Source organism: Poromitra crassiceps, assembly GCF_964638095.1.
Source record: "Poromitra crassiceps genome assembly, chromosome: 28".
Classification (NCBI taxonomy): domain Eukaryota; kingdom Metazoa; phylum Chordata; class Actinopteri; order Beryciformes; family Melamphaidae; genus Poromitra; species Poromitra crassiceps.
Window position 1 is genome coordinate 17787741 of NC_139651.1, and position 25335 is coordinate 17813075.

Here is a 25335-nt window from a genome sequence, read left to right on the forward strand (position 1 = left end):
ATGCAACTGATTACCTGCGTATATGACGCAACCGTCGCCATTGGCCTCGTAGACCGCAACGCTCTCCACGCCCTTTGGTTGGGGAAGAGGGAAAACCCGGAGATTGGACCAGGCCTCTGGCATCTTTATCAGTAAGTATCGCTCTGGAGCCCGGGGGGTTAATAACACTTTACCACCCCGGTCTCTCTTTTTTCCTCGACTAGTAGGAGTCATCATGCTGCAACTGCAAGTTATTTTCAAGGGAATTTCGGTTATGCGACTGTACTGTAGATTCAGAGTAGCTGAACTGAATTTGAACTGAGCGAGTTCAGTTTATATACAACGTCTGCCGCACCTGCGCACCTGCAGGCATAACCTCAATGCACGGCCGTTTGAAATATGGAATTTGTTCTGATTGGTCCAAGACAGAGGCATAACGTTACATTGAAGTGGGCGTGCCTTGTAGCAGGGGGCGTAGTTTTTTTTTTAGGATGAGAGATACTTACAAAAAATACAATTATCGCAAGTTACTTATTTTCCCATCGTCCCCTTTGCACCCCATGTACATATTTAGCACATTTTAAAATTATTGCATTATTTATAACATTATTTACCAATGTTACAATGTTAAATGTAGATACTGAGTTTACATGAGTGGGATTTAATTTACGCATTAAAAATAATAAACGTTTACCATTATAATAATGCATTTATACGGTTTATTAACTTGGCTCAAGTTCGAAGATGAAGCTCAGCCTCCAGGCCGCCTGAGGGCGCTGTACACTGCAGACGGTAACCGTAAAGAGATACTAGTAGGTATGTCCACACTCCATACCAGTTGGTGGCGGTAATGCACCAATTCGTAGTTTGCCAATCCTGAAAAGGAAGAGAATTGTGACCTTTGACCGAGGCGATGACGTCTCACGTTGTTTACATCACATAACTGCCAGTGCCACAGTCTTTTAGTCAAACCTTAGACAAGAAAATACTTGTCTATAATGCGCATGTGGGGTAATTAAAGCATCTTAAAGTAGTCTTGCAGAGTGAAGGTAAAGTCATAGTGATACAGATACGTGTTTTGTGTGTTGCTGCTTGCTGTCGAAAAGCAGCTTGCTAATGTTGCTAACCAAAACGATACCAGTACGAAGATGGGACCGAGTTTCTAACGTTAACTATCTTACTTAAATAGCTGTAGTATTAGTTCTGTTTCTGTAAGCACTCTTTAACAAGTGTCAAAACAACCGCGTAACGTAATAGTTTTGCTGATCACGTTGTGGTGACAGACTAGCTAGTTGAGTGTGGACTGTCTGTTTCCTAGTAACGTCAGCATTTCTTTCAGAATCAGAATCAGAATCATTTTTGTATTAATTTATTTATTGAGTGCTTATTCATCAACGTAATACAGGGAGAATGACATTTTAATTTCCCCACTGATTTGTTTAGCCTAATACCTCCATTCCCTTTCCAAAACAAAAATTACACACATCTTAATAACAAATTCTCCCTATTGGAGAAAATAAAAGAGAAAGAGAAATCAAAGTAAGACAGGTTTAGTCAGGCAGTAAGATCTTCAGTGAGTTGAAGTACCTTAAAAGGTTGCCGTTTTCAACGTTAGCATACCTGATGTGACAATCTTTCAGTTAAGTTTGACATGAAAGGAATGGACTTTGTTACCTCCAGATATGTTTTTTTAAATGATCCTGTTGCATGTGTTGTGATGCTTTCTAGTAGCTAGTTCTTTATCAATCAATTTATTTTTATTCTAAGCTGCACTAATGAAACAACAGAGGATCAAGTACGTCTGCTGCAAACTGTGTCCATCCTTTTATTTCAGGGAACTGTAATGCCATAGAAGCAGGAGGCAGGTACCGAGTCTCCTCTCCCAGGAGAGGTTCTACTCAGACATGGCAACCGACCTTCATGAGACCATATTCGTGGCCAAACAGGAGCGCCACAAAAACCTCTACCTCAACTACAGGAACCTCAACAAGTTCCCTGTGGAGCTGCTGAAGGACGGGGGCCTGCAGTTTCTGGAAAGACTCTATATGAAGAGAAACTCGCTCACTACGCTGGTATCCTACTCTGTCTTTTTGTATGGGAGAGGATGTCAGGGCAAACCCCATTGATAATTGTGGATGACCGATGTTTAATATTGTCTTTACAGAACAGGACTTGTTAAAAAGTTTGGGTAAACTAAACTGGTCAGTTCTGCATAGTATGCATACATACAGATACAGTAGGCCTATTGGTGCGTTCCTTTATCGCAAAATAACTGGGATGTGGAGGCTAAATGACGTCACATCCGTTTTGTTAGCGTTCCATTTGTAGAAAACTTGAGCTGGGAAGTTCACTGTTCATTGGTCAGATCCAGTCGCTAGCCAGGCTAGCCATTGTTAGCAATAACAGTTGATAACAAGGCATTTCGCGGCATTTTGCGCATACAAACACTGCAGCCTCATGTCCACACAGATAGAAGTTAGACAGTGCTGTGTGTACAGCTGATTTAATGAGACACAAACAAAACAGAAGTGCTAAACAATATTACTACGATTATAACTACTGTTGTTGCACGACGCAGCCATCTTGGATTTTTGAGGTCGGGGCTGCTGAGGCTCCTACGAGTTTGGAATGGGAAATACCAGCTCTGATTACGTCACCGCCCAGCTCATGACCTTTGAAGTCGTAAGATTACCAGTTTCCAGTTATAAAGGAATGAACGATATGATCCTCGAAGAAACACTTAAAGTCGAGCTGAACCCAAAAATGACTTTTCTTTTCTTTTAGTTCAAATACCTGGGTATGCAGTGCACCTATTTAATAATGTATGCAAACAAAATCACAACAATCTAATTTCTTTCGTTTTTCACACTTTTTCACATCAAAAGTTCATTTTTCAAGATTTCATTGATAACAGTAATGTACAGTTTGCTGACGTCACCTAGTACTATCATATTTCTAGTTTCTACCCCATTTCAACCAATCATATCATGACATGCAGCTGTCAATCAAATCTTCATTTCTGGATAATTTTCTCTTCCAATTGAAGTAGAAAATGGTGCCTAGTGCCTGTCATCTGGCAGAATTCCTATCCCATAAACTAACTACTAACTTGGCCAATTGTTAGAAACATGAACAAAAAACAAAAACTATAATCTCTAAGAATGCAAGGAAATGTAACTGGCTCGTTAAAACGCGCATTCCAGGGATATCGTATTTACAGCAGCGATAATGGCGCGCGCATCCGAGAGCTTGGTTGTCAGGGGTCGCACTTCGGAGATTCCGGGCCGATGTGCTGCACTCTCCGCTCGGCAACACGAAGGCAGCTGGCTGCCTGCGGGTCACTGAGCTCCACTCCTCCCGTCAAAAGGCTCTTCCCGAGGGGAGCGCCACAACACACTGAATCGCACTCGATTTGGAGGCGGAACACGCCAGGATTGGCCAAAGCCCAATCCAGTCCCCAGAATTGTCAAATAAAATCATCGACATGATACTATGACCCGCCTCTCAACCTGTCATCTTAGACAAACTATGTTTTCAGTCTGAAACGGACTCATTATGCACGTGACGAACAGGTTCAGTTCGACTTTAAACTACTAAAAAAAAAATACCTGTCATTCATATAAAGAAAAAAACATCGCATGGATGCATAACTGGGACGTATCCTCAGTGATGTACCCTGGGGTCATAGGATGTTTCGGGTCTCGCAACATCATACACCCTCGCCCAGGTGACCCAAGCCCCAACTTATGTCCCAGTAGCTACCCACGGTCAGCCCTCCAGGAAGGGTCGAAGGTGGTCACGCGGTCAGGGCCACTCAATCCGCTGCTCCGGAACTACTCTGCCGGGACCGGGGGGGGGGCTCTGGTACGTAGAGGGACCGGGCTCTGTGGGTTGCCACCCGGCCGGGCTCCTCCCTCGTCTCACCAGGTCTAGGACCTGTGCGCTGCACCAGACTCCCCCGCTCCAAACATCTCATTCCGAGGTGATGGTATCTTGGTGGATACCATGCAGTACCAGTACTTGGTGGCACTGCAGACTCCACCTGCGGCTTGAATGGCCCTCCTAAAAGGCCTCTCGTGGGTTGTTGGGCTTCTTCCTCACGGAAGACGCAGGCTGGGGAGCTAACCCATACTGCTGCTACCCGGGTGCCGTCCCTGTTCCATACAATCCTGTCACACTGCCAGCAGTGCAGCAAGCAGCACTGCTAATCAAGTTCAGAATTGTTGCTTTTTTTTGTTTCTGTGAGATTTACTGTGCTGTTATTTTATTCTCTCTATCTATCCTTCTCTTTTAGCCTGACAATCTTGCTCAGAAGCTCCCAAATCTAATTGAACTGTGAGTATTCAGTTAACACAAGTATATGTGCAATCCACACACATTAGGATTCTTATTTTACACTAAAGGTTTGCCACACTCTATATGATATGTGATATAATTACTGCACGACTATTATTTCCATAAAATGTTAACTATGATTATGATTGGAAATAACCACAACTAGTTGGCCTGGATGAGCCTGTCTGCTAAATTCCTAAATTAAATCTAATGTATGTGCATCAGGTGACCACAACGCCACTGTCATCATATCAATAGCGTCCGGTGTCACTCTGGAGAGATATCTAAAGCAAGCAATTAATGTTGTCATTCAAATTGTCATCTTTGTCCCCTCCCTCCTTTTAAGGTATTTGCACTCAAACAACATAGTTATCATTCCTGAAGGTAAGTCTTTCTTTATTTCATAAGAATTGGTTCTATTGTCCACATTGATTGATTGTCAGTCACTTTGATTTGACAGCATTGTATTGAAAGAATCTAAAAAGAAAAATAGTCACAACAAAAATCAAGTTAAGGCCCATTTTGACTGGATAACATAATGACAACAGAAATAAGACAATGGGAAGGGGTACAGCAATGAGAATGAAAACTAGGCTGATCTGGAGATGAAATGAACCTGAAGGTTATTTATTTTTGACTGCATGTATACGTGTTTGTGAGGAGGTCATCTAGGTGAAGTTTGTCCATTGAACAGAGTGATAGAGAGTGACTGTAGTTTGATCCTCCTCAGCTATCGGAAACCTGGCCAGGCTGCAGTCACTGGACCTGAGCGACAACGCCCTCCAGTTCCTCTGTCCAGAGGTCGGCCGGCTGAGGTCTCTACGGCACCTGAAACTGTCCAACAACCAGCTGAAATGCCTTCCTCCAGGTGGGTCTGTCCCCTCTAGAGCTGGGACCATATCGCCATTTCTAAAACATGCAGTGAATCCCTGAACATTACCAGACGCTACCCCAGTCGGCCTGCATGTTTAGCAACAATGATCCAGTATGAGTGCGCTCCCGCGAGCGCAGAACATCACCACCCCAGCCTCTAGTACAGGGGTGCCCAAATTCTTTCCCATTGAAGGGCCAAAACTCAATCTGGGTGGAGGGCCGAGGGCCAAAAATAAACGTTGTGGAATTACATTAAAATGTATTGTGTTTTATAGAAAATTAAAGTAGGAAAGCTCGATGCGCACATCCAAAAACCGCACTGGGCATCAGCTGCAGGACAAACAGGCCAAATCAAAAAATATTTCATCAGGCCTGATGAAGACCCGATAGGGTCAAAACTTGCCTTCCTTGAGCGCAAAGAAAAGCGGGAGCTTCTAATCAGTGTGCGGACAATTCCCTTATTTTTTTTTATAGAAAATTAACATTCTAAATCTAAAATAACATTTCAATATAATAATCTACTTTTTATCTGTTTGGTAATTGTAATAATTTGCAATTGGTTATATATATTAAAAAAAAAAACCATCTGCATTTGTGGGGAGCTTAAACATTTAATCAGTAAACACCCAGTTAAAAACAGTTGTATTTTCCACCTTTGTAATCAAGAGAGAAATTTGACTTAATTCACAACTTGAAAAATCCTCAAGGTACTTTGGAAATCAGCTTTATTGTCCATCTTTTGTAAACAATTTTCCATGACAATTTGCAGGGATGCAATCTCAGGAGTGAACACAGTATATCCGCAGCCACATTCAGACACTGTTTCACAAAGTCACCACATGAAAAAGCTCGTCCACCCTTTGCAATCAGTGCAGATATCTGATAACTTGCCCGAGTTGCCTGAGCAACTTGGCCCGCGGGCCCCAAATTGGTCAGCACTGCTCTAGTACAACAAGATCCACGCTGGCAGAGCGGCTGTAGTTTAGCAGCTCCCAGCTCAGTTTCCCAAACATGGCGTGAGCGGGCGGGTGGTTAAATGAGACTTTTACAAACCATTAATGTCCCCGGGCTATTTACTCATTTCATGAATGGATGTAGTTACACGGCTGGATTATTTGGAAGACAGCGTAATAATTGGTGAGTAAACTTGGTGAGTTTCTTACCGATATTGCTGTCTTTCAGCGGCTGTGGTGGGCTCATTTTTAAAGCTAGTGTGATGATACTATATTATACAACATGTAGTTCTGACCAAGCAATCTGATTGGTGAAGAACCGTTCTCAAATGAACATAACAGCACACCTGTCGGACCCCAGGAAGAATAGCCGTAGCATCCTGCTGCGGCTAATGGGGATCCTAATAAACTAAACTAAACTAAACACCTAGCCGTTCTCAAGTCGTTCATTTGAGAACGGCCTCATCACTAAAATATCACTCCACCGGCCGGTCTGTTCAGCAGAGAACAGCAGCGGCCACAATTCTGCAGGCAACATGGCCGCCTACCTATATTGCCTGTAACCCCACAGAATTTCTAGCCCATAAACTAACTAATAACTTGGCCAATAAGTGTGTAACGTACCAAATAAAACAAACAGTAATGTCTTTATTTGATGTAGAATGCATAGGACATGTAACTGGTTTGTTAAACTCGCATTCCTTTACCGCACTGCTCCTAAAGTTAACGTAACTGGCAGGTGCCAGAGAGCCTGGTTGTCCCGGCGCCAGAACACACTCGATTTGGGGGCGGAACAGGCCAGGATTGGCCAACGCCAACCTCAGTGCCCAGAACTGTCAAATCAAATCATCGACAGACACGCTATGGCCCGCCTCTCAACCCTCTTTAATCTCAGACAGGCAGTATTATTTTCAGTCTGATACATTATGTAATGTAATGTAATGTCATTTTTTTATTCAGTCATTATAAATAACAAAATCACAGTATAAACAAAGTCAAATCAACCAGAGACTGAACAGGCTCAGGCAGAAGCAAAATGCTTATATTATGCCTGACCTAATTTCTACTCAATTAAGCTCTCCTCCAAAATAAAATAAAAACAACAACAACAGAAAAGTAATTTGCAACAGTCAATATTTACAACACAGAAAAGAAAAAAATTAAACGGCATCAGAAAATGTATTCACACTTATAACGCTCAAAAATAGCTTCAGAAACCATTTTTTTGAAAACCAAAAGCGAATTACACATCTTCAAATGTATATGTGCATCATTCCAAACTTTCACCCCAACAGTGGAAACACATCTTCTTTTAATCTCTTTTTTAGCTTTTTGCACATTAAACTTGTACACACCTCTTAGATCGTACTTGCTGTCCCGTATTGAAAATCACCTTTTCACAGAGAATGGGAGTGACTTTGATTTTGCTTTAAACATTATTTGCATTATCTTATAATAGAACAAGTCGTTAAATTTCATGACACGGGAATTTAGAAACAGTGGATTTGTGTGAGCATAGTAACCCTTTTTATTAATGATACGTATGGCTCGTTTTTGTAGAACAACTATTGAATTTAGAATTACCATCCTAACCTGATGCTGTCAGATGAAACCAGCAGCTTGTTTGTTTATCTCTTCTTCCAACCATTCGTCAACAGTAAGTCCATCAAATAAATTACAATTAACATCAAAACAATCCTTTTTGCATCAACGCTGTAAGTTAGTTAGTTTGTTACAGTTAACTCATGTGATGAGCATATCAGCTGTTTGTTACAGTTAACTCATGTGATGAGCATATCAGCTGGCTGATGTCTGGCTGACTCAATGAGGTCGGGGACTATTTCTTGTCTGGGACTAACACACTCAGCAAAAACTTTGTTATTTTGAGAGCAAATGGCCCCAAAATATGAACACCTTTTGTTTATAGCTTGTATTTTGTTGGTAACTGTTGTATAATCACAATATTACACTCGAGGGTGTACTTTACCGTGGTTATTGGCACTTCAGTGACGCGTATGGACCTCGACTGAAGCCTCGGTGCTGCCACATCACCGTCGTGCCTCTAACCACGGTAAAGTACACCCTCGAGTGTAATATTGCTGAATTGAATCTTGAAGATGATAATGGATGTATAGCATGCTGACATCCCACTGGGGGAAGAAGTGGTGCAGGGTACATTCAAACCAGCTTTTTCCAGTTCAGACTGTCAGTCAAGGTTAAGGCATATCTCTCTCCTAAAGATCTTGAGAGAGTTATTCACGGTTTGATTGCCTCTTACATCAGACTTGTAAGTCTTTTGTATGTGGGTGTAGAACAACAGGCATCAACTTGGGCGGTCTGCAGTGCGGCTCCTAACTGGAAAATGATAAAGCGTGCCCACATTACGCCTGGACTGGCTGCCCTTCACTTGGCTTCCTGTCCGCTTCTAAGACTTGAAATGGGCTGGCGCCTTCTTATCTCAGATGGCGTACATCAGCACACTCCATCTAGACCAGAGCAGTGAGGTCGATGAAGCAGATGCTTTTAGATCTGCCAAGATGGAGGTGTGCCTGTCCACAGCTCAACAGTCACGTGACATTCCGTCATGTCACGTGACTGAAGAGTATTTCCTCATTGAGATTTGGATTATTCGCCATAATGTCGTAACCTCCCAATGTAGACTTACCACGGGCCCTCCAGTGGTGAAACGATGCTATATCTTCCTGTAGAAGCCACACATCTGTAAGATAGCCTCCTTTTAAATATGAAAAAAAGTGATCTGCCTACACTACCCACAATCCTAAGGTGTAACAATGACGTCTTTGATTGGTAGAGCTCGCTGTAATGGTCGTCTGTGTTTGGTGGCCTGCATTTATTTCTCTTTCTGGCTGTTGTCCCTCTGGCTAGGCTACTATGTAGCTCATCACCTGCTGAGTAAAGGGCTAAAACCACCATTAGCCATGGAGCTAATAGCTGTAATGTGTCTATCTACGATGGTGTTGTTAGCCATGGAGCTAATAGCTGTAATGTGTCTATCTACGATAGTGTTGTTAGCCATGGAGCTAATAGCTGTAATGTGTCTATCTACGATAGTGTTGTTAGCCATGGAGCTAATAGCTGTAATGGCACCGGTCAAGACCGCTGGTCCTACCCAGAGCCGTATAATAGAAGAGTTCCGACATCTCCATTCACTCCAATGGACCAGTTTTTTTCCAGGAAGTAGAAAGTGGAACTCTTGAGTAAAAAAAGCAGCACTGTCGAGTTGCAGCAAAATAGACAGTTTGTGTTGTACTTTGAAAGGGGTTTTCATCCTTTGAATCAAATTGTACATTATCAGCTTTATTTTAGCATGCAAAAGTAGCGCGAGACCCATTCCTGGCTGTTCATTGGCTAATGAGTCTCGCATTTTGCTCCTCCGCTGACGCCACTCTCTCTCTAGAGGACACTAGTCCTACCTACCCACTGCTGCTCAGAGTACTCTCCCATTGGCTGAAACGCTCTGTCGCTCAATCAGCGGCTAATCTGATTGGCCAGAAATGCTGGGATGCATTATGGGATGAATAGGTTTTTCACTCTTAAGAGCAGTTTATCAATTTAGATAAGGATTTTTTGAAACGTGATGACAAAAATGAATGGGAAATACTCTTCCGGAACAGGTGGTGACGTCACAATGTTACGTGACTGTTGAGCTGAGTGCGACTTTTTTAAGTCGCTGCTAAAGACTCATTCAAGCTTGAGCTGTCACTTTATTTGATTATTTTAATTTCTATGTTCATTGTTTCTTTATTGAGCTTATATTACATTACATTACATTACGTCATTTGGCGGACGCTTTTATCCAAAGCGACTTACAATATCAAATTTTTTGTCAGCAATAGAGCAATCAACTATGCAACACAGTCTATGACAACTACAACTTTTGAAGGAACAGTGGTACAAGTTTAGTTTAGGTTAGTAGTTTTTTATTTTTTTATTATTTTTATTTTTATTTTTATTTTTATTTTTATTTTTATTTTTATTATTATTATTATTATTTTATATTATGTTTATTCTTTTCTTAATTGTTTTCTACTTTTATTTTTGCTTATGACCTGGTCAGCACTTTGCTCAGCTGTGGTTGTTTTAAATGTGCTATATAAATACACTTTGCCTTGCCTACATTTGAGGGTGACTGACAAATGGCACAATTGGAGCATCAACATCTGTTGTGGGTATTTATTTTGCCAGCAGAGGGCAACAGAGGACTCGGCTAAATGCAAAAGAAAAGGAGACAGAACACAGAGAAAGAACTTTTTGGCTAAAATGACAATCTAGATCATTTTGCTAATCTTGGTTATCAGTTGAGGAGCACAATTATCTCACTGCACATTTTCATCTTATATCAACATCTTTTACTATTATTTATTACAACATCTGTCTACTGTTTCCAATCACAATCGATTTTCTAAGTGAATTGGAATCCGTCTTAGCACACTCTCCCTGTCCCATTGAAGTTCCTTTACCGCAGGGGTGTCCACACCTTTTTGAATGGGGGCCAGTTTAGATCATGTGAAATTACCGGGGGGCCGGCCAGCTGCTTCTCACATCATATGGGTTATTTAAAAAAGAAATCACATACAATACAATAACAATTGTACTGTAAGGATTTTGTTTACCATCTGAAAACATTAGTTCCATCTGCGTAGTTCCTACTTGGTGCTTGTCTACAAACTGTATGATAGTGCTGTCATCGTTAGGTGAATGGAAAAAAATGCAAATTGAACTTGCTTGATTAACCAATACTGTGTGGAGGAGCCACATATAGAGACCGAGGGCCGCTCAAAATCGGTCCGCGGGCCGCAATTGGCCCCCGGGCCGGACTTTGGACATGCCTCCTTTACCGTCTCATCCTATCCTCCTCCTATAATACAATTGCCTAGGTGGGCAGGTGGGGTCTGTCTGTCACGTGACATCAAAGGCCCCAGCCGACCAATACCACGCCACCCCCACCTCCACGGATAACTCCCCATTAACCCCCGAGGCACCAGCTCATACAACATTAACCCCTAAAGCACCAGCTCATACAACATTAACCCCTAAAGCACCAGCTCATACAACATTAACCCCTAAAGCACCAGCTCATACAACATTAACCCCTAAAGCACCAGCTGATACAACATTAACCCCTAAAGCACCAGCTCATACAACATTAACCCCTAAAGCACCAGCCAATAAGACTGAGCCTGCTCGCTCTCATTGCGAGTCGCTAAATGTAAATGTCAATGTGACTTTCAGGTGACAGTCTGAATATCAGGGTGTTCTTTCTTTGTTTCAAACTATGTGGAAGCAATCTGTCATAAAAAAAATACCTGTAGTTCATCATTCAATTTTAAAATGCTGTCCGTAAAGCTTAGCATTAGTCAGCCATGAGTTTAAGTTCCTCACTTTCCATTGGGTTTAAGGTTTCCCTGTCAATCATTTTCTAAGAGAACGTGTTTTGTTGTGTGTGGGTCAAATGGTGGATTTGTGATGGGCTCTCTCCTGTCTGCCTGACATTGTCAGAGATCGGTGATCTGCAGGATCTGGAGACTCTGGACGTGTCCATGAACCAGCTGCTGTGTCTGCCGGAGCGGCTGCACCGCTGTCTGTCTCTGCAGTTTCTGACCGCCGACCACAACCAGCTCAGCCACCTGCCCCGCCAGCTGTGTCACCTCCGCCGGCTCAACCAGCTCTCCATGGCCGCCAACCGCCTGCTCTGCCTCCCGCTCGGTCAGTTAGACTCACTCACTTACACACTTTGCTTTTCTGTCTTGTTGCCGTCGTGAAAAAGACTGTATTTATGATAGATACGTGTGTGTGTGATAGATACGTGTATTTATGATAGATACGTGTGTGTGTGATAGATACGTGTATTTACGATAGATACGTGTGTGCGCTTTTCAGATCTTGGCAAGTCGCGCGAGCTGCAGTTTGTCTTTGTTGACAACAACATGGATCTGAAAGGCCTTCCCTCCTATCTGTACAACAAGGTCATCGGCTGTAGCGGGTACGTAACAACCAGTGTTGGGGGTAACTCATTACAAAAGTAACATAATGTATATATATGTATTATATATATATTATATATATATTACATTACATTACATTACATTACATTACATTACATTACATTACGTCATTTGGCAGACGCTTTTATCCAAAGCGACTTACAATAACACATTTTGTCAGCAATAGAGCAATCAACTATGCAACACAGTCTATGACAAATACAACTTCTGAAGGAACAGTGGTACAAGTTTAGTTCAGGTTATTTTTATTTTTTTTAAGAGAAAGAAGTTAGTTATATATATTATATGTACTATATTACTTTTAACAGTAACTCAGTAATATAACTTATTACTTATAGGATTTCAGTAATATTATACCAGTTACTTTGTCAAGTAACTCAAGTTACAAATTGAGTTAATTTTTTTAAAAATCAAAGTACATATTTAAATAAAGATACAATCATTTCCTAATCAAACTGTCTGTTTTTATGCAAATAACCACTATAGATGACAATAACAAAGGAAAAGAATAACATTTAGAATTTTGGATTGCTAACACTGACTTCAAGGTGGTTGAAATAATTTTTTGGGATGGTTTCGGGGCGGCGATGTCATTCTGCTGCTGCTGTTGTTTTTGTGAAAGTAATGCAAAAGTAGTGTAATAAGTAACGAGTTACTCTACACAGACAGTAATATTGTAAAGTAACTTATTACTTTCAAATGAAAGTAACTAGTAATATGTAGTATATTACATTTTCAAAGTAACTTGCCCAACACTGGTAACAACCCTCTCAGACTGCTCGGTTAGGGTAGTTAGTTACCGTACTTCTGCCAATGGCCTGAGGTTTTCTCCCCGTTTGTCTGTTTGTTTATTTCTCTATTTTTCTGCAGGATATCTCAAAAAGTTCTGAACAGATTTGCACGAAACTTTGTGGAAAAGCAGATCGCGGGCCAACTTACAACTGATCAACTTTCCATTCCCACCTGGGACGATGTGAACGCTGAAGGAATGCGTGCCCGTCCGCATGTCCTCGAGTGCCCACCGCCTGGGTGGGGTCGTCAAAAGGGCCTTTCTGTGTGGAGTTTGCATGTTCTCCCCGTGCCTCCCGGGGGTTTCCTTCATATAGGAACCCCCTTCACAAAAACATGCAATATCCTGGTTGCTAATGTGGTTCCTCCTCTGGTCGTTAAGTGCGCCTGGTCAGAGGCAGGGGAACTGGTTGGAATAGCGTGAACCTCCCACGTGCTATGTCCTACCGGTGAAGCTTCCTCTGTCAGGTGAAAAGAAGCGGCTGGCTGACTGCCCATGTCTCGGAGGAAGCATGGAGGAAGCATGGAGCCAGTCTCGGCTCTCCCCAGATCGGCAGAGGATGGAGTAGCAACCAGGATTGAGAAATCAAGTGCGCACTAATGGGGGATAAAATGGGATAAAAAATCGGGGGGGGGGAAATAAAACAAAAACAAAAAAACTTTCCAATCCCAAAAAGGCGCCTACCTTCCAAACAGATTCACGTAACACCACGAAACGTTGTCGAAAGGTTGGCGGAGGTGTGTGCACTTACAGTAGTTTAGAATCACTTCATGTAGGGTTAGTTTAGTGCAATTGAAAGAGCATGGTGCAGGTTAGAGACCACTTTGCATTCATATGTGCGACTGGTACGTCGCCATTTCTTACTCACCGTAAAGTGAGCTGGCTCCTCTCTGCCAGCTAGAAGAGAGCAGCACTGCCTCTTATGTATTTACAAAGCCCTGATCGGATCTGTCTTCACCTCTAAAGGTGCGTTCACACCGACCTATTAAAGTTTTTCGCTGGCATCGAGTTTACATACAAAGTCAATGCAAACGAGCGATTGAGCGTATATTCGCCTGGGAGAAAAATCGCTGGGCGTCCGAGCGGCAGAGACAGAGCGATAGGGAGAAAATACACTGGTCGCTCAAGATGAAATATCCCAACTCGAGCGAAATTACGCTGGCATCAGTCGCTCGCCGCTCAACGCTGATTGGCTGCCGTGTGAGAGTGAGTCAAGGATCACACTGGCTTGGAACAAACCGCTGGTTTATTGTGTGGCAACAAACCGCATTGACAGGCTGACAACTGACATGAAGTGAAGTCTGTACTACTGGTATGCAGCTCGCATTAGGAGCACGCTGATAGGCTTAGCTTGTAAACAATGACGGTGGCTCGTAGTGGACAAATATCATGACATTGCGTGACGTTATATCCCCCACATGTCCGTCATTTCGTGTGCCTGTTGATGAGCGATTTAAACAGAGCGACAGAGCGATTCCAAAGGGTTGACTTGAGCGACAGAGCGAAAAATAAATATCTCGGTGTGAACACAGCTTTACTCACATGAACACCGCTTACTGAACTCGTTCACGTTCTCACCTCAGGCTGCGTATTCCACGTGTGAGATCCAAACAAGGAAAAACTGTTTTCTTTTCTTTTTTAACTCTTTATTTTGAGTTAACAAAACACAGACATACATCGACACTTGAAAAGAAAGGGAGACAGAAAAGACAAACAAAACAAAAATAACACGGGGGGAGGGGGGGGTGCTTCTCAGTCCTCAGTTCCTTCCTGCTGGACCGTTACAGGGTTCGGCTCGCCTTTTGACTGAAAGCAGTCCACTTTTCCCAACGAGTCTTAGCCTTCGTTCTAAGATAATAAGTCATCTTCTCCATGGAATGAATCTCTTCTACTATGGCCATCCATTGATCTGCTCCTGGCAGATCTTCCTTGAGCCAATTCCTCGTAATGGCCTTTTTCCCCAGCAAGAGTCCTCCTTGTGAATGACATCTTCTGTGATTAACCCGAGATACACAATCTGGGGCTCCTTAGGGAACTCGTAACCCAAGACTTCCTTCACACTTTGACTTCTAATGTTCCAACGTGCGTTTTCATTTTATGCCCCTAACAAATGGAATAGGCTCGAGGTCACTCTAAAGCTGGAGCAGTTGATCTCTCTGGACTCATTTAAAGTGCTCCTGGAGAGCCCTCTACACGAGGAATGCACACGTTTTAGCTGAATTGTTCTCATCTGTTCTTATTGCTCTTGTCTGTCTGTAAAACCCTTGTGTTGCTTGTAACAGGGTGCTCTTGCAAAAGCTTGCTCTCAAGAGCCTTCCCTGTATAAATAAAGGCAAAATATATATATATATATATTCTCTGCCTTCCCTGTATAAATAAAGGCAAAATATATATATATATTCTGTTTTGTTTCCCCCCCCCCACACATAGCTGCATCTACACTGTTTATTGTAAAGCATCTGGCACGTGTGCCTGTAAACTCGCAAATCGAACATAACACCTGTGACGTTTCCTCGGATCATTACGCCCGTACGCCCGTAGAGTGCAGTCTAGAGTCGGGTTACATCAGCTGAGATGGTTGGTCATCTGCGGGGTCTCTGCTCCTCCAAAATTATATTTCCAAATAGGCATTATTTTGATAAACCGACTACATATTGGGGGTCTACTAGTACTTCATAAAGTGCCATATTAACCATAGATATTAACCTTTATAGAGCCCAAATTAAACAGTTGCCTTGGGGGGGAAATGGCGTTGATTCAGATTTTTCTCCTGCTCGCTTTAATGCCGAAATGCATTCTGGGCACTGTTGCCAGATGGGAAATGTTGAATTATCGTACCAGAGGGTACGATATTGATCGTTTTTGGAGGTAACTTATCATACAAATACGATAATTATCATACAGATACGATAATTATCGTACAAATACGATAATTATCGTACGTCTGGCAACGCTGATTCTGGGTGTTTTGGAAAGTACAGTAGCGCGAGTGACGTACAAGTGTTATCTGCCCAGGTAGCTTTTTTTTAAGCACATGCATTATAATGCCACCCTTTTCTCCATATTTCTGCCCTGGGGGCATGTTTTAGTTTTTTGGGGGTATTTTCATAAGAATCTTGAGCCCAAACTGTAAATTCAACAAAAGAAAATCTGCACCATGCTCTTTAAGTTAATTTGGTTGGTTAGACGTTTATTTGCGTGAAATATATAAATGAATAAATAAATATGAATGATATAAAATATGATGCAAACACAAATAGAAGAGATGCAATGACTAAATTCTCCATGTGAGATACAAAAAAACGACTACTTTACAAACCAACTCTCTTACAAACAAAATAACAAAAACATCCTTATGACAGCAGAGACAGTTGGAATACAGACTCTAAATGCCAACAGGAGGTACACAACAAATACAAGACATGAATGAAAACATACTGTATGTACCCACTACCCACACACATCGGCTGTAACACTACAGAAGAGATATTGCTCAGCAGTACAGTACATCCGCCGACACTGACCAATTTCACATTTCTATTCAGTTTTGTGAATCGATGCAACTCCCTCACTTAACTCATTGAATGCCATGGACGTCCTTCGACGTCCAATTAAATAGTGACGTAGAATGCCACGGACGTCCTTCGACGTCCAATGCGTTTTTTGACGGTGGGACGTCGATCAAAGCCTTCCGCAGCTCCTGTACAACTATAGAAGCTATTGGAGGTGTATAACCTATTTTACGGACTCATTAGGTGGCGACAGTGCTTGCTCGGTGCAGTCCAGATTAGAGACAGGTCCGAGAAACAGCCTAAAAGCCGTGGATCAAAGACAACCCGATGCATGCTCCCAGAGCCATTTGCTCTGTCGCGGGAGCTGACATTGGCTCCGAACAGGAGTCAATCCGCGCTCACAACTGAGCCCCTCTGTCCCTGTCTGTCTGTCTGTCTGTCTGTCTGTATAGTTTCTCCAACCGATTAGCAGACAGGAAAGCAGCCCCTGACGCCAAACCATTCAGCAATCCGGGTTGGCTCTTCCCTGCTGTGGCGCTGAGAGCCGACAGCAGCACACAAATGCAGCACTCCGAAAATATAATGGTTGCGTGAGGCTGTGTGCAGTGTGGGGAGGAGTTTACGGGGGGAGGGGGGGAGGGGGGTGGTGCCGGGTGGTGCACGCAGGGCATCACACAACAACTACGTCACTACATCAGAAAATATTATCTTCAGACTCAGTGAATGTGCTTGAAATGCTGCATTTCACAAAAGGCGGATTATCTCAGCTAATAATTTGAAAAGCCTGAAAACGCTGAAAACGACCTATCTTCTCCGGCTCATAACTAAAGAACGGAAAATGGTATCAATAAACTTTTTTTTGCTGATGATACAATAGAGCCAGCTCGTTCTTGTGCGTGTTCGGTGTTTACATAGTAATATCACACAATATTCTGTGGGCCTCGAGAAATCACTGAAAACGCTCTGAAAACTCTGGCACTGGGAGCATCCGTTCTCCAAAAGTGGCTGGCACTGAATGAGTTAAGAAAAGATGGATTTATGAATCGACCCACCACTATGGCATGTGTCTCATATCGTGTGTGTGTGTGTGGCTCCCGTCCAGGTGTGGGGCGTCGTCCCGGGCGTTGGACAGTGAGCTGAGCGAGGCCCTGGCTGGGCTGCCAGCGGAGGTGAAAGTAGCCCTGGAGACAGAGCGTGTGGTTCCCCTGGAGGAGCTCGCCATGAGGACCCTGCACCGCACCTACCACCAACACCACCACCATCACCCGACGGGTACGTTGAAGTCCTATTAGGATCACCATTAGCTACAGCATTGCAGCAGCCATTCTTCCCGGGGCCCATAAGCCTAGATGTTATCAGGATGTTAGGAGTGTGAAGCCTAACAGACAGGTCTTTGATGGTGGGAGGAAACCCACACGAACACGGGGAGAACATGCAAACTCACTTAAATTAACAGCACAATGCATTTGTGAGTGGTCCTGCTTTATCTGCTATTTATGTATTACCTGTATATTTCTATTACTGTATACTGTCATTGTGGGCAGCTTTAGTGTATGCCTATGCCCAGGCCCACTTTATGTGGGGGATGTGTGTTTCTTTGACGTTTCGTGACAGACTTGGCTCTGTCCACACGAAAGTTGGAAGTATGGCTAACTTACCACTAACTGTGCTAACTTCACTTTTGATTATTTTGGTTTCACTATGTGTAATTGTCTTTGTATGCAACTTTCTTTATTCTAAGCTTTTCCTGTCACATGACCGAGTTGACCCGCTTGACTGTGTCATGTGACTGCATCATGTAGGTATTTAAAGATGGCGTCTTTCCTATGTCAATTTGTCTGAGGAAGGGCAGGGTGCTGCCCGAAACGTTACCCTTTTTACCGGTGTAAAATAAATACACTCAACTTGGAGCCTTTGCGGTGTGCGAGCTTTCTTTTAGAACATGCAAACTCCTACACAGAAATGACCTGGGACCGACCGGGGTTCGAACCCGGGGACCTTCCTGCTGTGAGTGAGGCAGCAGCGCTAACCACTGAGCCACCGTGCCATGAGGAGCACTAGTGCGCCTGTCTGTCTGCCACACTGGCCAGCTGGGCTCCAGGTTTTACAGCGTTTCCCCACAAACCAAAGTGTTGTCGTGAGGCAATAATAAGTAGAAGATTCGCTCATGTTGATTGTACGCAGCAGAGAAAAGGAGCTGCCATCATGAGCATCTGACATACTTACAGACAAGTAAACAAACCGTGTAGCGCCCCCTCCTGGTACATGCCATTTTCTCCCTCTCTAATGGGAGAGAATGTCTACTATATAGAATCTTACTCTCCTCCAATTCTTCTTATCCGCACCTCTATTGTCTGTAAATATGTTTTAATTTAAATTGCTGTTTATATATTTGTTCGCTTAAAACTTTTATTTACTTTTCTTATTGCTGTACTGTGTTATAACCTGGTTGTATGTCGCTTTGGATAAAGGCGTCTGCTAAATATCAATAAAGTAAAGTAAAAAGAATGTCATAACTGCTTACATTGCATTCAGTGTTGCCTTGTGTTGCCCAGTAGGAGGCAGTCATGAGCTCCCTCCTGTTACTGTTCTGTTGTTCCTTGCAGAGCTGAGCCTCCTGCCCTCCATCGATCTCCCAAAGAGCCTGCTGGAGCTGCTGCACTGCCCGCTGGGACACTGCCACCGCTGCAGCCAGCCCATGTTCACCATCGTCTACCCCAAGCTGTTCCCCCTCCGCCACACCGCCCTGGCAGAGGTGCACCGCAGGTTAGAGCAAAACTCACACCACAAAGCTGCTCTACTTTCATTATAAGATGCAATGGATTGTAAACAAATGGATTTATAGTTGTGAGCTATTCACCTTTTTTTCCTGGACTTACGTTTCCCATGATCCTCAGCGGTTGCCGGTTGTTGACTTCCTGTTTATATTTCTTTCACTAGCAAGGAGGTGCACGCCGCTGTCAAAGAGTGGGAACGTTTGGCTTATTTGATCCGAAATGGCTAAACATAGTAACGTTGTGTGGTTGTATAGCGGCAATATTTAACAAAAACCAGGTGAATGTCAATTCACTCGTACTGTATATGCTTATTTTAGCCAAAATGGCTAAAAATAGTATGTGGTTGCATAGCGGCCGCTTTTGTTTTGAAGGCTAAACGTCCAAACCGGAACTCTTATTATTTGGTCATTGAACGGAGCTTTAGCGGTCTCTCTCTTTCAAGATTCAAGATATCGTCACTCCGTTGTACAATTATGCACGTGTGAAATTATTGTGCTGGGAGGCTCCATTACAAGACATAGGTAGGTACAAAGTCACAACAATTATTATGATTATTCTCTTTCGGTATGAACGGTCCTGGGCGGAAACAGGCACCCGGCAGCTGGAAACAGGGAAGAGAGGGTGTCATGGACGCGCCCACGGTCTCACCAGGAAACTCGTGAATAAAGAATGAATCAATTCAAGCACAATGGACTTCTGCTCCCTGATGCTCTACTCTGTTAACTTACAGGCATATTGAGTTACAGTTACTCCGTTACGTTTAGGGATGCACGATATGGATTTTCTTCAACCGATACGATAATCGATAAATATCTGCTTCTCCTGGCCGATAACCGATACAATAACCGATAATTATTATAATAAAAAAAAATATATATAAAAACAATTACCTGTATTTTATGCACACCTGGGGTAAAAAAAAAAGGGCAGATCTAGTGAGCATAGCTCTGGCCTAACCAAATCTAACTGACATCACTGTGAACACAAAACAAAGAAAACTTCTGATATAGATAGATAGATAGACTTTATTGCAGACTCAAGGTCCATACAAAAATACAGTCAAATACACATAATACAAAAAAGATTAAAAGAAAACACAAAATAAAAATAGTCTAGTGGCTCATTTTAAAAGACACCTATACCAGTGCTCCCAAAGCTGAGACGTGCAGCGTGTGGCACTGTACGCAATGTTCACCAGCACCACCACAAGGTGATTTTCAGAATCATTTAGCCGACAGATAAACCTGTACATTACATTTCTCAAGACAGCTTGCAGTGTGTTCACTCCAGCACTCACAAACATCTCACTCGCACTAGTCCATCTGGGCCTTTTTAGCAGTATTCTCAGAGCATCATTATATGCCACTTGCAGTCTCTGAAGGCTGGCTTTTTTATAGTTCAACCACAGATGTGCAGTGTACAAAGGTGAACAGTACGCTGTAAACAGAGTCAGCTTCACTCCATCAGTGCAACAACCAAATTTACGTGACAATACATTTGCTCGCACATACAACATACGACACTGACGATAAATGTCCTCGTCATCTGTCAGTTGGTCTGTGATCACGTGACCAAGATATTTCACTTCACTGCAGACATTCAGAACATTACCAGACAGTTTAAAGTGAGGAAAGGTCATACGTCTATCTTCCACGGTTCTGCAAATCATAATAGCACTTTTTGCATCGTTATATTTTACATCCTGTTGTTCCCCAAACACAGAGCACATGATATAATAATATGATTGTTTTAATAAAGTGTATCACTCAATTATAGTCAATACAAAAATAAAGGCTTTTATAGAACGGGAAGCCAATGACTGCTTAGTCTGCAGATAAAACACAATGACAAAAGGCATAATAATTTAGACTCTTATTGTCACATGTTCTGTTGACTGATGCTTTTTATGTAGCCTAATGTGCACGACTGCACCTTTGTGTTCCTTATTGGCTCTGTTAGATGGCTCTGCAGCAGCTAGCTCAACTCCAAAGTCCCTTTGTTATAGTGGGACTCCCGGCTAGCGCGGTTAGCTTAACGTTAGCGTGTTGTTTTTTGGAGTTAAATACATTTCATACAATTCATTTCGGGTAAAGGGGTTTCCATTAGTTTCTATATGTTTACACCAGCCCTGTGAGTATGAAGTGCTTTTGCGGGGCTGTTTGATCACAAGCAGTGTCAGTGTGTCTGCCAAGCGGGCGAGCCTGAAGTGTAGGCCGCGCTGCGAGCTAACACTGAGCTAATGCTAATACTCGCTAACAACAGCTAACGTAAACAACAAACAAATCAACTGCGTCACCGCCAGCTTTGGTTTAACGTAATAGGGTTTGCCCTCCTCTGGGACATGGATTGCAAATTACAATAGCTGTGATCATCTAAACTGTGAAAAACTGCAACATACTGCATGGCAGCAGCCATGTTTAGCCGTCGCAGCTGTGATGTCACGAGCGTGCGACAACAATAGCTAATAATTGAGCTTCCAAGGCAAAAACAAAGGCTGATTATCGGCTGTTAATTTATCGGAAAAAGGCCATTATCGGAATAATAAATAATAACGCAAAATGGCCATATCGGCCGATAATTTATCGGTCCGATAATTATCGTGCATCCCTAATTATTACGTTACAGGCATATTGAGGCATATTGGCTGTCAAGCATTGCCGTCAGCCATCGAAGAAACGATTCCTTTGAAAGCACTGACAGATACTCTGCTATCATCTTAACTGTTTCATGTTGACAGATATCCAAGTCATGTGTTTTGTGTTTGTGTAAATGGTGTTGAACTGAATATGCGTCTCTCTCACACAACCTGTCTTCCTCTGCTCTTTCCTCTTCAGAACCACGGTGAGTTTCGTGGCTTATTGCTGCTCTAGTCACTGCCTACGGATCTTTGACCTCCAGGGATGACCTCACCACACACTGGCCCCGCCCCCGCTTCCACTCAGCAGCTGCTGATTGGCTGCTTCCCAGAGCCGGACACATGACGGCTTGTCCAGAGTCCGCCGGTGAAGAGTGGATCTTGGTGCACCAATAGCGCGGGGGCCAGTTGCTTGATTGGCAGAAGGTGGAACCAGTAAGAAGCAGCCTGTGTGCACGTTGGGCGGGACACCGAGCCTGTTCATTAACGTTCCAAAACACTTAAGTCAAAGAGCCTAATCTGAAGCCGACTTGGTTTTCAGGTCCTGGACAACAGCACTTATCTGAGTTTGACTCACTGGCATGTCGGCCTTTAGGATTAAACTCCTACTGGAGTCGACATCTTTAGCTGCAGCTCCGTCACTGTTCAGTTAGACATGAAGTCTCTACTAACCCTTTACTGAAAACAGACGCTTTTCTGAATGTTATTGAAGAGCATTGTTTGATTTATGAGCACTTGTCTTAAAATGTTCAGTATTTTGTGATTTTATTTTTTTTACATCACACAATAGACAAAATATTCTGCAATAGACACATCCCATAGACCGTGGAGTCATTTTTTGAACTATTATCATTTGTAATACAGTACATTTCTGTTTTGTTTGTGACACACAAATATTTGAAGAGTTAAGTTCTAAAATGCTATATCCATTCAATAGATGTGTCATTTTTGAACAGCCGGTACGGTGGCCCTGCGGTTTGAGAAGAGCCTCCCGCAACTGGTCACAGGTCACAGGTTCAATCCCGGCAGTGTCCATGAGCAAGACACTGAACACTCACCTGCTCACTTCAGTCTTGAAAAGGCCACCAGATAAATGCCTGAAATGTAAAATGTTCATCTGGGACAGTGACTGTTTAGCTTTGGAACAAACTTTCCATACGTTGTGCTGTGAGTAAGCACTGTTTTCAATACAGATGTGTCAAAGCGTACAGCAACCTAACCTAACCTTTTTAACAACCTTGGAGAGGCTTGCTTCCTCAGTTTGAGTTGTAGTGTTTCTGCCATTAATTGTACAAAATAAGGTTTCTGCACTTGTGTTGTGTTCTACTTCTAGTCCGTTAAGACTATGTTGTACCATTGTAATTTATCAATTGATTTGATTAGACTGTATTTGCATTTGGCAGTAAACATCGACTGATGGTTCATTTGATTGGCTTGCCAGTGAGTTTGTACCTGCACACACTAGAGCTAGCGGCGCTACAGGGAGCTTTGGCCTTAAAGCACTCCAAGATGAGAGGGTCTGAGTGAGGAGTGATGCAGATGAGGCTGCTTTTCTGCTGGATTGGTGGGTTTCACTCTAGTTTATTAGCTGCAGTCAGAGTAACACTGTTGAGCCAATGAGCTGAGTTGTAGCCTGTTAGCTAATGTTACTGTAAGCAGTTGCTGTCTGAAGTCGGCTGGGTTGCCAGAAGGGCTTTGCTGAACTCATGAGTCAGAGAACGCTGCTGTATTCTCTCCGTGTCCTTTCCCCCTCCGACCCCAGCTCCATGGCCCTCCACCCCCAGCTACTCCACCCCCAGCTCCATGGCCCTCCACCCCCAGCTACTCCACCCCCAGCTCCATGGCCCTCCACCCCAAGATCCATGGCCCTCCACTCCCAGCTCCATGGCCCTCCACCCCAAGCACCATGGCCCTCCACCCCCAGCTCCATGGCCCTCCACCCCAAGATCCATGGCCCTCCACTCCCAGCTCCATGGCCCTCCACCCCAAGCACCATGGCCCTCCACCCCCAGCTCCATGGGCCTCCACCCCCAGCTCCACGGGCCTCCACCCCCAGCTCCATGGCCCTCCACCCCCAGCTCCATGGCCCTCCACCCCAAGCACCATGGCCCTCCACCCCCAGCTCCATGGCCCTCCACCCCCAGCTCCATGGCCCTCCACCCCCAGCTCCATGGCCCTCCACCCCCAGCTCCATGGCCCTCCACCCCAAGCACCATGGCCCTCCACCCCAAGTTTCATGGCCCTCCACCCCCAGCTCCATGGCCCTCCACCCCCAGCTCCATGGCTCTGCACCCCCAGCTCCACCATAGCCTGCTTTATAAAAGAAGTGCAAAGAAAAGCTACAGAGGTGGCCCATCCTCTTGCCAATTGTCTTTACAGTAATGGCACTAATGTCTGGTAATGATGTATTGATGGTAAAATGCTACGCAAAGCAAAGCACGTTTAACCAGCTAAGTACATTCTTGTTGCACTTGTAAGTTCAGGAAAGAGATGGATAGATAGATAGATGATAGATAGATGATAGATAGATAGATAGATAGATAGATAGATAGATAGATGATAGATATATAGATAGATGATAGATAGAGAGATAGATAGATGATAGATAGATAGATAGATAGATAGATATATAGATAGATGATAGATAGAGAGATAGATAGATGATAGATAGATAGATAGATAGATATATAGATAGATGATAGATAGAGAGATAGATGATAGATAGATAGATAGATAGATAGATAGATGATAGATATATAGATAGATAGATAGATAGATAGATAGATAGATGATAGATAGATAGATGGATAGATATATAGATAGATAGATAGATATATACGTAGATAGATAGATAAATGATAGATAGATAGATAGATGATAGATAGATATGTAAAAAGTGAAAGGAGTGAGTGATGATGAGTCATTGTCAGAGATAATGGAGTGATGAGCAGAGGTGGAGGGCTGGAGCGTCTCCATTACCACGATCAATACTGTGTTCAGAGACGGCTGTGTCAGCACTCTGGCACCATCACATGTCAGCTGACTGATCACATGTCTGCTGACTGCACACGCATGCTAACACGTGTTCATGTAAAAACAGTGTGCACATACAAAACAAAATGAAGATAAATTGCACTCACACAAAGTGTACGTCACACGCACACACATTCAGTGGAAGAGGATATCATCAGGCATGCAGCAGATTGTTCAGTTGGTAGCAAAATACACTGAGTGTGAAAAAAATCAAGTAGCCTGATCAGGAGAACTGAGAGGAGAAACCAAACCTCTGATTCAGCCCACAGCAGTGGAGATGAAGGACAGGAGACAGCTAGAAGATTTAGTAACCCTTGAAATGGATGAGAAAAGGTCATGTGGAAAAGAGGTTGTCATTGAGTAAGAGGAGGAGGTGTTTTTTACACTCTAGTCTAACTCTTCAAGTCAAGTGTCTTTATATA

At 43.2% G+C, this 25335-nt stretch overlaps 1 protein-coding gene across 1 annotated transcript; it reads left to right on the forward strand.

Moving 5' to 3' along the window:
• The first annotated feature begins 898 nt into the window (after positions 1-898).
• On the forward strand, positions 899-23185 carry LOC310799884 (leucine-rich repeat-containing protein 28-like). The gene is made up of 10 exons (XM_083662485.1): positions 899-1028; positions 1814-2051; positions 4274-4314; positions 4661-4698; positions 5045-5182; positions 11661-11867; positions 12042-12144; positions 17571-17740; positions 19075-19234; positions 22080-23185. Exons 2-10 carry the CDS (start codon positions 1884-1886, stop codon positions 22147-22149), a joined length of 1095 nt encoding a protein of 364 aa, XP_083518611.1. The 5' UTR covers positions 899-1028; positions 1814-1883; the 3' UTR covers positions 22150-23185.
• The last annotated feature ends 2150 nt before the right edge of the window (positions 23186-25335 follow it).

Coding starts and splice junctions, on each gene's coding strand:
- LOC310799884 (XM_083662485.1), top strand. CDS start 1,884: ATGGCAACCGACCTTCATGAGACCATATTCGTGGCCAAACAGGAGCGC. Junction 4,315..4,660: donor CTCCCAAATCTAATTGAACT/GTGAGTATTCAG, acceptor CCTCCTTTTAAG/GTATTTGCACTCAAACAACA. Junction 11,868..12,041: donor CCTGCTCTGCCTCCCGCTCG/GTCAGTTAGACT, acceptor TGCGCTTTTCAG/ATCTTGGCAAGTCGCGCGAG.